At 39.0% G+C, this 14,017-nt stretch overlaps 2 protein-coding genes across 3 annotated transcripts in view; one reads left to right on the top strand and one right to left on the bottom strand.

The window, feature by feature from the left end:
- The window catches only part of PDLIM5 (PDZ and LIM domain 5), a 402,175-nt gene that overhangs the window by 371,366 nt on the left and 16,792 nt on the right, over nt 1-14,017 (bottom strand). The gene's annotated exons all lie outside the window — the stretch shown is intronic.
- HPGDS (hematopoietic prostaglandin D synthase) overlaps nt 1-14,017 on the top strand; it is a 37,921-nt gene that overhangs the window by 10,307 nt on the left and 13,597 nt on the right. For both annotated transcript variants that reach the window (XM_070790883.1, XM_070790882.1), the window contains exons 2-4: nt 5,672-5,813; nt 10,583-10,675; nt 12,991-13,100. In XM_070790883.1, coding sequence (XP_070646984.1) covers nt 5,681-5,813; nt 10,583-10,675; nt 12,991-13,100 — 336 coding nt within the window. In that variant the 5' untranslated portion in view covers nt 5,672-5,680. The remainder of the gene's footprint in view (nt 1-5,671; nt 5,814-10,582; nt 10,676-12,990; nt 13,101-14,017) is intronic.

Consider the following 14,017-nt stretch of genomic DNA (forward strand, 5'->3'; position numbering starts at 1 on the left):
AAAGGACATCTTTTTTGGGTGTTAGTTCTAAAAGGTCTTGTAGGTCTTCATAGAACCATTCAACTTAACCTATCAGCTATACTGGTTGGGGCACAGACTTGGATTACTGTGATATTGAATGGTTTGCCTTGGAAACGAACAGAGATCATTCTGTCGTTTTTCAGATTGCATCCAAGTACTGCATTTCAGACTCTTTTGTTGACCATGATGGCTACTCCATTTCTTCTGAGGGATTCCTGCCCGCAGTAGTAGATATAATGGTCATCTGAGTTAAATTCACCCATTCCAGTCCATTTCAGTTCGCTGATTCCTAGAATGTCGACATTCACTCTTGCCATCTCTTGTTTGACCACTTCCAATTTGCCTTGATTCCTGGACCTGACATTCCAGGTTCTTAGGCAATATTGCTCTTTACAGCATCAGACCTTGCTTCTATCACCAGTCACATCCACAGCTGGGTATTCTTTTTGTTTTGGCTACATCCCTTCATTCTTTCTGGAGTTATTTCTCCACTGATCTCCAGTAGCATATTGGGCACCAACTGACCTGGAGAGTTTCTCTTTCAGTATCCTATCATTTTGCCTTTTCATATTGTTCATGGGGTTCTCAAGGAAAGAATATTGAAGTGGTTTGCCATTCCCTTTTCCAGTGAACCACATTCTGTCAGATCTCTCCACCATGTCCCTCCCATCTTGGGTTGTCCTACGGGCATGGCTTAGTTTCATTGAGTTAGACAAGGCTGTGGTCCTAGTGTGATTAGATTGACTAGTTTTCTGTGAGTATGGTTTCAGTGTGTTTGCCCTCTGATGCCCTTTTGCAACACCTACCATCTTTCTTGGGTTTCTCTTACCTTGGGCATGGGGTATCTCTTCACAGTTGCTCCAGAAAAGTGCAGCCATTGCTCCTTACCTTGGACGAGGGGTATCTCCTCACTGCTGCCCTTCCTGACCTTCAACGTGGGATAGCTCCTCTAGGCCCTTCTGCACCCACGCAGCCACCGCTCGTTGGACGTGGGGCTAATTTCCTACATTAGCCTTTCCAAATGGTGAAAGGGATTATCTATGACCCTCTTTTGATATGGATTGCCTTTTGGCCTTATGGCCTCTATTGCTCTTTGTTTCCTTGGTAACTTGTAAAACCTGGTCTTTTGATCTTTATCTGAAGAAGCTACCTTGTAATACAGTATATATCAGTTCAGTTCAGTTCAGTTGCTTAGTCGTGTCTGACTCCTTGTGACCCTATGAATCGCAGCATGATTCGCAGCACGCCAGGCCTCCCTGTCCATCATCAACTCCCGGAGTTCACTCAAACTCACGTCCATCGAATCAGTGATGCCATCCAGCCATCTCATCCTCTGTCATCCACTTCTCCTCCTGCCCCTAATCCCTCCCAGCATCAGAGTCTTTTCCAATGAGTCAACTCTTCACATGAGGTGGCCAAAGTACTGGAGTTTCAGCTTTAGCATCATTCCTTCCAAAGAAATCCCAGGGCTGATCTCCTTCAGAATGGACTGGTTGGATCTCCTTGCAGTCCAAGGGACTCTCAAGAGTCTTCTCCAACATCACAATCTAAAAGCATCAATTCTTCGGTGCTCAGCCTTCTTCACAGTCCAACTCTCACATCCATACATGACCACAGGAAAAACCATAGCCTTGACTAGACGGACCTTTGTTGGCAAAGTAACGTCTCTGCTTTTGAATATGCTATCTAGGTTGGTCACAACTTTCCTTCCAAGGAGTAAGCGTCTTTTAATTTCATGGCTGCAGCAAAGAAATAGAGGAAAACAACAGAATGGGAAAGACTAGAGATCTCTTCAAGAAAATTAGAGATACCAAGGGGACATTTCATGCAAAGATGGACTCGATAAAGGACAGAAATTGTATGGACCTAACAGAAGCAGAAGATATCAAGAAGAGGTGGCAAGAATACACAGAAGAACTGTACAAGAAAGATCTTCACGACCCAGATAATCACGATGGTGTGATCACTGACCTAGAGCCAGACATCCTGGAATGTGAAGTCAAGTGGGCCTTAGAAAGCATCACTACGAACAAAGCCAGTGGAGGTGATGGAATTCCAGTTGAGCTCTTTCAAATCTTGAAAGATGATGCTGTGAAAGTGCTGCACTCAGTATGCCAGCAAATTTGGAAAACTCATCAGTGGCCATAGGACTGGAAAAGGTCAGTTTTCATTCCGATCCCAAAGAAAGGCAATGTCAAAGAATGCTCAAACTACCGCACAGTATATATCAGATCAGATCAGTCATTCAGTCGAGTCCGACTCTGCGACTCCATGAATCGCAGCACGCCAGCCCTCCCTGTCCATCACCAACTCCCGGAGTTCACTCAAACTCACGTCCATCGAATCAGTGATGCCATCCAGCCATCTTATCCTCTGTCGTCCCCTTCTCCTCCTGTCCCCAATCCCTTCCAGCATCAGAATCTTTTCCAATGAGTCAACTCTTCACATGAGGTGGCCAAAGTACTGGAGTTTCAGCTTTAGCATCATTCCTTCCAAAGAAATCCCAGGGCTGATCTCCTTCAGAATGGACTGGTTGGATCTCCTTGCAGTCCAAGGGACTCTCAAGAGTCTTCTCCAACACCCCAGTTCAAAAGCATCAATTCTTCAGCGCTCAGCCTTCTTCACAGTCCAACTCTCATATCCATACATGACCACCGGAAAAACCATAGCCTTGACTAGACAGACCTTTGTTGGCAAAGTAATGTCTCTGCTTTTGAATGTGCTATCTAGGTTGGATATAACTTTCCTTCCAAGGAGTAAGCGTCTTTTAATTTCATGGCTGCAGTCACCATCTGTAGTGATTTTGGAGCCCAGAAAAATAAAGTCTGACACTGTTTCCACTGTTTCCCCATCTATTTCCCATGAAGTGATGGGACCAGATGCCATGATCTTCGTTTTCTGAATCTTGAGCTTTAAGCCAACTTTTTCACTCTCCTCCTTTCACTTTCATCAAGAGGCTTTTGAGTTCCTCTTCACTTTCTGCCATAAGGGTGGTGTCATCTGCATATCTGAGGTTATTGATATTTCTCCCGGCAATCTTGATTCCAGCTTGTGTTTCTTCCAGTCCAGCATTTCTCATGATGTACTCTGCATAGAAGTTAAATAAACAGGGCAACAATATACAGCCTTGACGAACTCCTTTTCCTATTTGGAACCAGTCTGTTGTTCCATGTCCAGTTCTAACTGTTGCTTCCTGACCTGCATACAAATTTCTCAAGAGGCAGATCAGGTGTTTTGGTATTCCCATCTCTTTCAGAATTTTCCACAGTTTATTGTGATCCATACAGTTAAAGGCTTTGGTATAGTTAATAAAGCAGAAATAGATGTTTTTCTGGAACTCTCTTTTTCTATGATCCAGCGGATGTTGGCAATTTGATCTCTGGTTCCTCTGCCTTTTCTAAAACCAGCTTGAACATCAGGAAGTTCATGGTTCACCTATTGCTGAAGCCTGGCTTGGAGAATTTTGAGCATTACTTTACTAGCGTGTGAGATGAGTACATAAAGCATCCTTGTTCCACCAGAGACTTGGGTCCCTGTGTCCTTCTCTCTCTTTCTCTCTATTTTTGGCTGATTCCCTGGAGCGCAGAAGCTAGCTGCGTAACCCAGGGAATATTAGCCTCTTTCCTTCTTTCACTTACTTATCGTTGACTCTGGATCACCAGGTTCCAGTCCAGTTAAAGGACCCCAACATGAAATGCTTTTCAAATAAAAACTCCAATTAAGAACAACACTTCCACTCTAAGAGCTATTTTTGTTCTTTTCAGATTTTAAACATATAGACCAAGGAATCCTAACAATTACATTTTGTATCCTGCATAAATGTGGATCCTTTATTTTGCTTATGTAAAATTTTTTTCAGAAAGATATGTATTACTTTACATTTTTATCCACTATTTTTTTTTGTTCTCATATATTTCCCACTATTTCTAAGCTCAATATTTCCAAGAAACTTGGAAAACAACCTCATTGTTCTGAGGGGCACTTAATTTAGTGCCCCAATGTGGATTTCCTATATGCATATTTCATCCCAAAGGAATTTGGGGCTGGAAACCTTGGAATTTTCATTAGTTTAGTGAATTCTTTAGCGAACATTCCTTCACATACTGATGTGTGGTATGTGCCACATTTCACTTGGGTGGGGACTCGACTAGCTAATGGAAGTGGACAGGACGCGGACTGTAGGGTGACTCTGTCTCTTACAAGGAGCGCCACCTCCACAGCATCTAGATATGAAAAAACCTGGGCCTAGAGAAATAGATTTGCTAGAAATTGCCATCACTGTTTCCTGGATCCAGAGGGGGTCTAGATAAACAATCAGACAGTTATTCCCCATCAGCATTCCCACAGATAGACTGATTTGTGTTTTATCTTTTATGTGAAGTGATTTCAGATGGAACTTTGCATTCCAAATTCAGCCAACTTTTTATCTAATATTCCATTCATATCTCTGAAAGACTTCCTTAGTAGAGAATACACTATTTAAGCTCAGCACTTTAAATAAATAAATGCTATTTATTATTTTTATTTAATTAAAATTTTGTGTGTTGTAATCATGGTGTTTATTCTTGAGTAGAATGAATTCAAAATTATTAACAGCTAAAAATTCAGTGTCTAGCTTTGTGCTAAATGCTGTACTTGTGTTACCTCATTAAATCTCCAAATCTATATTAGTATCTCTATTTATAAAAAGTGGACTGTGAAATTTGGAGATACTACTATGTTGACTCAGCCAAAGGCACACAGAAACTAAGTGGAAAAATGAAAACGTGTTTCAGTTGCCTAATCATTATAAGATTGCAATACATTCTACTATTAGTGCTTATAATTACAAAATGTTTATAGACAATAGAAATGAAATTGTACAAATTACAAAAAACTCACAAAATTATGACGACCTCCATCTAACCAATATAGCCTGTTTTAGCAAACTTCCTGAAATGTAAGAAATATTTGTGTCTTTCTTCTTAGCTCCTCTGCAGAGGGAATAAAGAAATAAGCTCACCATCATCCCATCCCAACAGAGGTCCCCAATATGGGGTCTGTTTGTATGTGGAAGCAACACAATAGAACTCAGCAGTATGGATGCAGTAAGAGAAGAGAGCAGTTATTTCCCCTAGTCTTCCCTTCCTTCAGGAAAAAGCAACGGGGTGGGGGAAATCACAGCATGACAAATCGACATGCTGGTTTACATGCCTCTTGTGTGTACCCTGCCCTTGCAATCCTTACCCAGCTGTCCCCACAAACTCAGCTGTGTCACCAAAGCAAACAACAAAGCAGATGTCAAACACCATTCATTACAAGTGTCTAGAGGCAGAAGAAAAAAAAAATCCTAAAATGCAAAGTTTTTGACTCCATTCTCCAAAGTTTGATGTATAGGTACTCTCTGATATCTTTTTATAAATAAAACCTGGATTTGGTTATTTCACTGAAATGTTCCAGCTAGTTCTTAAAGAGAGTCAAGATCTTATTTCTATCAAATCTTCCCCATATATTATTAAGATAATGATTTATAATTCTGGTTTTGAAATATCCTCTAATGTCTCCGGTTATCTCAGACAATGTCATAAATTTTTCAAAAAGTCCTTCAAGAAAAATGTTGAAACATCTCTAGAGAGCTGTTAAAATAATTGCTCTATTTCACTCTTTCCAGAATCACACCATGCCAAACTACAAACTCATTTATTTTAATATGAGGGGGAGAGCAGAAATTATTCGTTATATATTTGCATATTTGGACATAAAATATGAAGACCACAGAATAGAACAAGCTGATTGGCCTGAAATCAAGTCAAGTAAGTAGCATAAACATTGTTGATGGAAATGTGTGAAGAGGAAATGTTTCTAGAACCTTTTGTCTCTCCTCAGGGGGAAAGAAAATATAAAGGTTTTTAGATCTTATGTAGCTTTACATTTTAAACAGCAGTTCAGGCAAGTTAAATAAATGCTATGTGACCCAGAAAATTTCCTACTTGCGGTGAAAACACACACTTGACAGAGGGAGCAGATCAAAATAACTGAACATAAAGCTCCATCAGAAGAGCTGAAATGGAGGAACACAGAAGTTAAACTTTTGACCATTGGAATTGACTGGGCTTGCTCAGCTATCAATAGCATTTGGACAATGGGTCAGATAAGCTGCTTTAACAGGAAACCAAATGGCTTAAATAACAAGGACATAAATTATATCACATAACTGAAAATCCAGAAGGCCAGGGTCCAAGGATGGCTTTATTCAGTTTTCCCCCTCACTGTGTTGGCTGAATCATGAAGCTCTAGCAATATATTTGCTGAAATTCCAGCCTGGCAGTGTTGAGCAGCAATCTTGAGAGGTTATAGGAGAAAACTTAACACTGCTCCCTTAGGTGTTCCCAGAAGGAAAAAAAATTTTCCCAGGAGACCTCAGCAAACCTGTCATGTCTCACTGGCTCAGGCTGGTCCATGTGCCCATTTCTGAACCAATCACTGGCAAAGAGGGGTAGGAAGAACCTTAGAACTATTGAGTCCATCTCTGAAGTAGGAGATGGAAATTGTTTTCATCTCTGAAGATGTCAAGATAGTGTAGAAAGAAAACAACTTAAAAAAAAATATACCATCCTCAGAGAAAAGAGAAGATATTCTATACAACCTAAAAGGAATGTTCAGAGACAAAATTTTCTTCAGTTAATGTCTTATACAAACAGACAAATAAAATGATGAAAAGTAAGTAAATCCTCCAGAAAACACAACAGGGAAAAAATGAAAAATAAGAGAAAAATAAGGACAATTGAGAATCAGTCAGTTTAAAAGGTGCAACATTTCCATGAAATTCTGGAAAGGGAGAACAGAAAGTAGAGGGGAGGAAAACTTTTAAAAGAAACTTCCTTATACAAAACTGAAATTATCTCCATATGGCTTTCACATATTGGTCTTGGAATTACCATTTAAATAAGGGAGAACAAATTTTTTTTTCTCTCACATCCAATTATTTGAAGAAATTTAGAATCTTTAAAACATCAGAGAGAAAGCCATTGCTGTGTAGACAGCTCAATGAAAATGATCTGAAGATAAAGACAGTCTTTGGCTGAATCCAGAACCAAGTCCCCAGGTAACTCATGCACGTGTATCTCTGTTTAGATATCAACTTTTGGAACTTCCTTGATTGTTTCTCTGATTATTGTGAAATTAAGTCCAACCTTCCCTGCCTTCTTTATTTAGACACTGATTCCTATAGACTGAGATATGCAGTCACATGTAGGTTCAAGGGACAACTGTCTGCTCTTCCTGAAGAGGAGATTTATTTATTTGTTTCCCCTGGTTTGGGTTTCCTCACCACCCAAGTAGAACAGGCTCCTGCTAGACTCTGCTATTTTACGTGTGGCACCTATGGGGAAACACAATGTTCCAGACATGAGAAGAGCACACAGTAGACTGGGACGATCACTCCTGGCACAAGTTGAGACATTTTTCTAAGACATTTTACCAAGATCACAGTAGCTATTTTGGCAGCTATAGCACACTGAGGCTTTATGTTCAGCATCACTAAATCTCTTAAAGCTTTTTGACAGGTGTTCCTGTTAAGTTACAACTCCAACACCCTGAAATTATTTCTTTCTGGAACCAAATAAAGGACTTCGTATTTGTCTTCTTAAATTTCTTCTTGTTAGATGCAGCCCTGTATTCCAACTGTTGGCAATCATCCCAAGCTTGGCTCAAAGGCTTCCAGTAGCTGAATGCTTACCATCTCATAAGAAAACACATTCCACTGTTAACAGTTCCAACGGTAAAATAATTATTCTTGATCTTGAGTTAAAATATGCCCTTTAAAATTTTCTTTTTGGAAAAAGAATTTTTTTTTTGGTTCTGGTTCTGCATTTTAGAGATAGTTAGAATAAGTAAGATTTTTCTTTCCATTTGACAGTTGTGCCATATTGGAGATGGCTTTTATGTTCCATTTAGTTTGTTCTGTCTCCTTCAGTGAATAGTGTGAAGTTCTTAAGCCAATCCTCATATAATGTGATTTTCAGACCCTTTCTAACTTGGATACTATCCTCTGGGGTTGCTCTGAGTTTTAATATCTGTCTCAAAACATGGCTCTTAGAACTAAAAACAGCTGAGCAAGAGTTCCAACTGACCTCAGTTTGGATCTCACCTTTACCAGGTGTGTGACCTGGGCTTTTTGTATAACTTTTCCTCATTTATAAAACAAGATGGTAGTTAATACCTACTTCATAGAGCTGTTGTAAGTACCTGAAGACCTAATGGGCATGTTCGATATTTAGTACAATGACTAGCACAAGGGAAAAACCCCCAAAATGCTAGGCATGTTATTTATTCTTCATCATATGCTTCAAATAAGGCATCACAATTTGTGCCAGCTTTATTTGGGACTTTGTTTTGCTTACCGAGTCTCTTAAACACCTAGAACAGTAAGAGGCATGCAAGGTTTTTATTCTCGGTGTGAACTGTAGTTCAGGCACTATTCAGTGCATATGAAAGACACTTGAAGGCTGATGCTAGCGGTTGAATTAGGGTTGTGGGATTATAAGTGGCACTTTATTCTTTTCCCTCATTCCAAAATAATTTTATGCCCAAACCTAAGGTGGCTCAGTGGTAAACAATCCAGCTGCAATACAGGAGATGATAGTTCAATCCCTGGGTCAGGAAGATCCCCTGCAGGAGGAAATGGCATCCCACTGCCGGTATTCTTGCCATGGACAGAGGAACCTGGCAGGCTACAGTCCTTAGGGTTGTAGAATCAGACACGACTGAAGCAACTGAGCAAGCAAGACACAGGTAGGGAAAATCGTGATTAATTCATATGGCAAAGTGCACGCTGTTCAAAAGATGGTGTTTTATTGATTTAGAAAGATTTAAAAAGGTATTATCAGGGACCTTCCTGGCAGTCCAGTGGTTAAGACTCGGCGCTTCCATGGCAGGGGATACAGGTTTGATCCCTGGCTGGTGAACTAAGATTCCCCCAGGCTGCACGGTGCAGACAAGCAGGGAAAAACAGAAGTAAAAAAAAGAAAAAAGGAAAGGTATCATCCAATGAAAAAACAAGTGGTTTACACACATTCTGTACATTATGATTCTATATTTATATGTATGCATGTGTGCTCAGTTGCTCAGTCGTTTCCGACTCTGCAACCCCACTAACTGTAGCCTGCCAGTCTCCTCTGCCCATGGAATTTTCCAGGCAAGAATACTGGAGTGGGTTGCCATTTGCTACTCCAATTTACATGTATATGGGAAAGCAATTAAAATGTTAAAATGATTATAATTTTGTGGTAGAATTTGTATTTATCTTCAACTTAGAATGTTTCTGTAATAAAGAATAAAAATTACTTGCTGACAAAAATATAATAGGTTTCGATAAGAAAACAAAGTAGGATTTACAGAGAAATATTAATACACATTCTCTGAGTCTGTTGTATATTTGTACAAATATGTTTGTTGCCTTACTATATACTTCAAAGCCCCTCATCAGAATCAGCATTTGGCTAAATTCCTTACCATAACTCAATTATCAAAACACTCCATATTCCTCAGACTATGGTTTTAAAGAATAATTTATATAATCTCAGAAGACTGAAAAATTAATGAGACTTTAAAAGAGAAGTTTTTTAAAAAAATTATACAGTAAGTATGTGAGATAATGTATCTAAGCATTGATGTAAACCTGGATTTTAGACCCAGTTCTGTCACTAACTCTATAGCAGTTCTTCTAACAACTCATTCCACCCCCCCTTTTTAAAAAAATTTGAAGTATAGTTGCCATACAATGTAAGTTGCAGATGTACAATATAGTGATTCACAATTTTTAAATGTTATAGCCCATTTATGGTTACTATAAAATATTGGCTATATTCCCCACTTTGTACAATATATCCTTGAAGCTCATCTTATACATAATACTCTGTCCTTCTTACTTCTCCACCCCTATATTGCCTGTCCCCTCTTTCCTCTCTCCACCGGTAACCACTGTTTGTCCTCTGTATCTGTGAGCCAGCTTCTTTTTCTAACAAGTTTTTTTTTAAACTTGTGAAATGTAAAGATTCCACTAACCCCCAACCAGGGACTAGATTCAGGAAGACGGTTTTTCTGTAGACCAGGGTGGGGGTGGTAATGGTTTTGGGGTGCTTCGAGTGCATTACATTTATTGTGCACTTTATTTCTATTATTATTACATCAACTCAGGTCACCAGGATTAGATCCCAGAGGTTGGGGACCCCTGCACTAGATAGGCTCCCTGGTAGCTTAGAGGGTAAAGAATTTGCCTGCAATTTAGGAGACCTGGGTTTGATCCCTGGGTACGGATGGTCCCGTGGAGAAGGAAATGCAACCCACTCTAGTATTCTTGCCTACAGAATTTCATGGAGAGAGGAGCCTGGCACCGGGCTCAGTCCATGGGGTCACAGAGAGTAGGACATGACTGAGTAACTAACAATATCCCTTACAGAATAAATATTCAAGAATTCTGTGATGTTACTCTCATGCTTTGTTTCCACAATTATCAGTAAAACAAAAGTATTATGACTTGATTTTGTTCTGGAAGTTGATTATTTGGTTATTTTATTTTAAGCTCTTCCATTTGGCAAAATCCCCATTTTGGAAGTTGATGGACTTAACCTTCACCAGAGTCTAGCAATTGCAAGATACTTGACCAGAAACACAGGTAATATATTCTTTATGTTTAAGGTTCTTGATAACTGAAAAATGCATGGCATATATTTACTATTCATTTAGCAGCTCTACTACTGAATGAGATTAAACTATACAGTGCAAGGGATAACGGGATTAAATGCCAAGTTATTATAAATATACCAGCTCTATCAGTTTCATTTTCCCTGAGTTCCCTAGACAATTAATTTTATCTTATATTGCCCAGTCTCTCCTGCCCCACACCTCCTTGTTCTCAATCCCTTCTTGGAATATAGCTGAAAAATTAGACAGATGTATCTGAACCCAAACTTTTGCTAGAGTGCATATCTTAAGTTATCAGAAATTAACAGGAAATACACGAGGCATCAGTTCAGTCTTGTTCAGTCGTTCAGTTGTGTCCGACTCTTTGCAAGCCCATGGACTGTAGCATGCCAGACATCCCTGTCCATCATTAACTTGGAGCTTACTCAAACTTACCCATCAAGTCAGTGATGCCATCCAACCATATCATCCCCTTATCCTCCCACCTTTAATCTTTCCCAGCATCAGGGTCTTTCCCAATGAGTCAGTTCTTTGCAGCCTGTGGCCAAAGTATTGGAGTTTCAGCTTCAGCATCAGTCCTTCCAATGAATATTCAGGACTCATTTCCTTTAGGATTGACTGGTGTGATCTCCTTGCAGTCTAAGGGACTCTCAATAGTTTTCTCCAACATCACAGTTCAAAAGCATCAATTCTTCAGCACTCAGCTTTCTTTATGGTCCAACTCTCACATTCGTACATGACTACTGGAAAAACCACAGCTTTGAGTAGATGGACCTTTTTGGCAAAGTAATGTCTCTGCTTTTTAATATGTTGTCTAGGTTGGTCATAGCTTTTCTTCCAAGGAGCAAGCGTCTTTTAATTTCATATAATATACCATGTCATTAATATACAAACCCAGGTTGTTTCTCAAGGGCACGGTGTGTTAACAGATCCCTGAGCATGCACCACCTGGCCAGAGACATCCTGATTCTCAAAACCACCATACCTTCATTATCCATTTCTCTCTTGATGGACTCTTAGGTTGCTTCCTTATCTTGGCAATTGTACATAACACTGCTTTAACACTGGGGTGCACGTATCTTTTCAAGTTAAGAGTTTTTATCTTCTCCAGATACACGTCCAGGATTGGAACTGGTGAATCATGTGGTAGTTCTATTTTCGGTTTTTTGAGAAACCTCCCTGCTGCTCTCCACAGTGACCACACCTATTCCGCCAACAGTGTAGGAGGGTTCCTTTTCCTCCATATCCTTGCCAACATTTGTTATTTATGTTCTTTTTGAGGACAGCCATCCTGACAGGAGTGATGCGATACCTCATCATGGTTTTCATTTGCATTTCCCTGATGCTTAGTGACGCTGAGCATCTTCTCATGTGCCTGTTGGTCATCTGCATTTCGTCTTTGGAAAAATGTCCATTCAGTTCTGCCCATTCTTTAATTGGATTCTTTTTGATGCTGAATTGTATGAACTGTTTATATATGTTGGGTATTAATCCCTTATAGATCATATCATTTGAAAATATTTTCTCCCATTCAGTGGGTTCTTTTCATTTTGCTAATGTTTCCTTTGCAGAAATGCAACCAATTCAGCATGCTTCTACACAGAAGCATTTTAAATTGACACCAATGAAAATATATTTAGGAAGACCAATGATTCCTTAGCAAAATGTTGATCAAATGGCAGAAAAAAAAAAACAAAAACAAAAACAAAACCAAGCTATCTGTATTATTTTAAACTTATAGTTTCTAGAAAGCAAACACATGCTCTTGACAAAAAACTATCTGTACAAGTAGGAGTAATTCTTTCTACAAGATAAATGATAATATATGTATAGGTTGTTTACTGTAGTATTGCTTGTACTAGCAAAAGACTGGAAACAAACCTAATCAGTTGAGGCTAGTTAAGTAAATAGTGGCACTTCCACTTAAAGGAATCCTCTGTGCCTGAAAAAAGGGCAAGGATGCCCTTAAAGAACTTGTAGGAAAAACTAGGATACATGGGGAGAGGTGCATGCTGAGTGGGATACGTATTCTTATTTTCACTAAGAAACAATAGAATAATATAAGATAAATGAATGAAAATGGTTACCAATATGATAGGTAGGTAAGGAACAAAATGAAGTGAATGGGAGCAGAGGTGGAAGTTACTTTTCACTGGATACTTTTACTGTATACTGTTCAGAATTTTTGAACCATATGAATATGCTGCCTTTTACAAAAAAGCTTTACAATGGTAAATTAAATTGAGTATATTCTTGGGCATAAAATGTCCTCTCTCTATTCCGTAGATTTGGCTGGAAAAACAGAACTTGAACAATGTCAAGTGGATGCAATTGTGGACACACTGGATGATTTCATGTCTCGTTTTCCTTGGGCAGAGAAAAGACAAGATATAAAAGTAATGTGATCAGTTTGCTATTAATCATATCCATTTGCCAGATGTTATGTTAGGTGCTTTTAAAAGTTCCTTTTTATCAAAGTAAAACATACCTCTAGTTTTAAAATATCAAGTTATAGTAAAAAGTTTAAAACAAAGTACTACTGTGATTCCTGCCCCACCTCTTTGTATTAACCCTTCCTCAGGGGCAGCCCTCGCTTTAACACTTTTATCTGTTTCTTTAGGATTTAGACATCTCCATATAGGATGTGTAAATATGGCTTTCTCTGATTCACAAATTTTAGTTTTGATAGACTTATGAGACTAATGAGAATCTATCTCCTACGCAGTCATTCTGATTCCCTTCTTCCAAACTCCTAATATTAAAATTTTGTGGTGAAATCGACAGTCATTACATTACAATGCCTATGAAAATAGTGTGCAGAACTGTGCCTATATTTCCTTTCTCCCTTTCCTCTAAGGAGTAATTGGCTTTTTTCATTTGCTTCTTTTTCACTTTTATTGGTGAACCTTCCCACACTACCCAATAGCCTGCCAATACTGTATTCCGCAAAGTCAATGATATCAGATAATCTGTTGTTTCCATTATTTCCTTGGAGATATCCAGCCAGAGATTGTCATTCTCCTTTGTAGAGCTGTCTAGGTTTTTGCACAGCTTTCACCATTGGACTTCCCTTCACTGCCATCCCAGGAACATCTTTCTCTTGAGCTAGAGTCCTGTTTCCTGGATGCTTTCCTCTGTTTTTATTTACTCCTTTGTTTACTTGAGGCACATCCCCAGTATTCATATCTTTTATCATCAAGGCTGCATCATTTTAAATATTGGAAACTGTTATCCTCATTTTCCAGATGAAGAAATGGAGGTTCAAGTAGAAGTGTAAATAACTTGCCTAAGGTTATTTAGCTGGTAAGTGGTA

Source organism: Bos indicus, chromosome 6 (assembly GCF_029378745.1).
Source record: "Bos indicus isolate NIAB-ARS_2022 breed Sahiwal x Tharparkar chromosome 6, NIAB-ARS_B.indTharparkar_mat_pri_1.0, whole genome shotgun sequence".
In the NCBI taxonomy this organism is placed as follows: Eukaryota; Metazoa; Chordata; class Mammalia; order Artiodactyla; family Bovidae; genus Bos; species Bos indicus.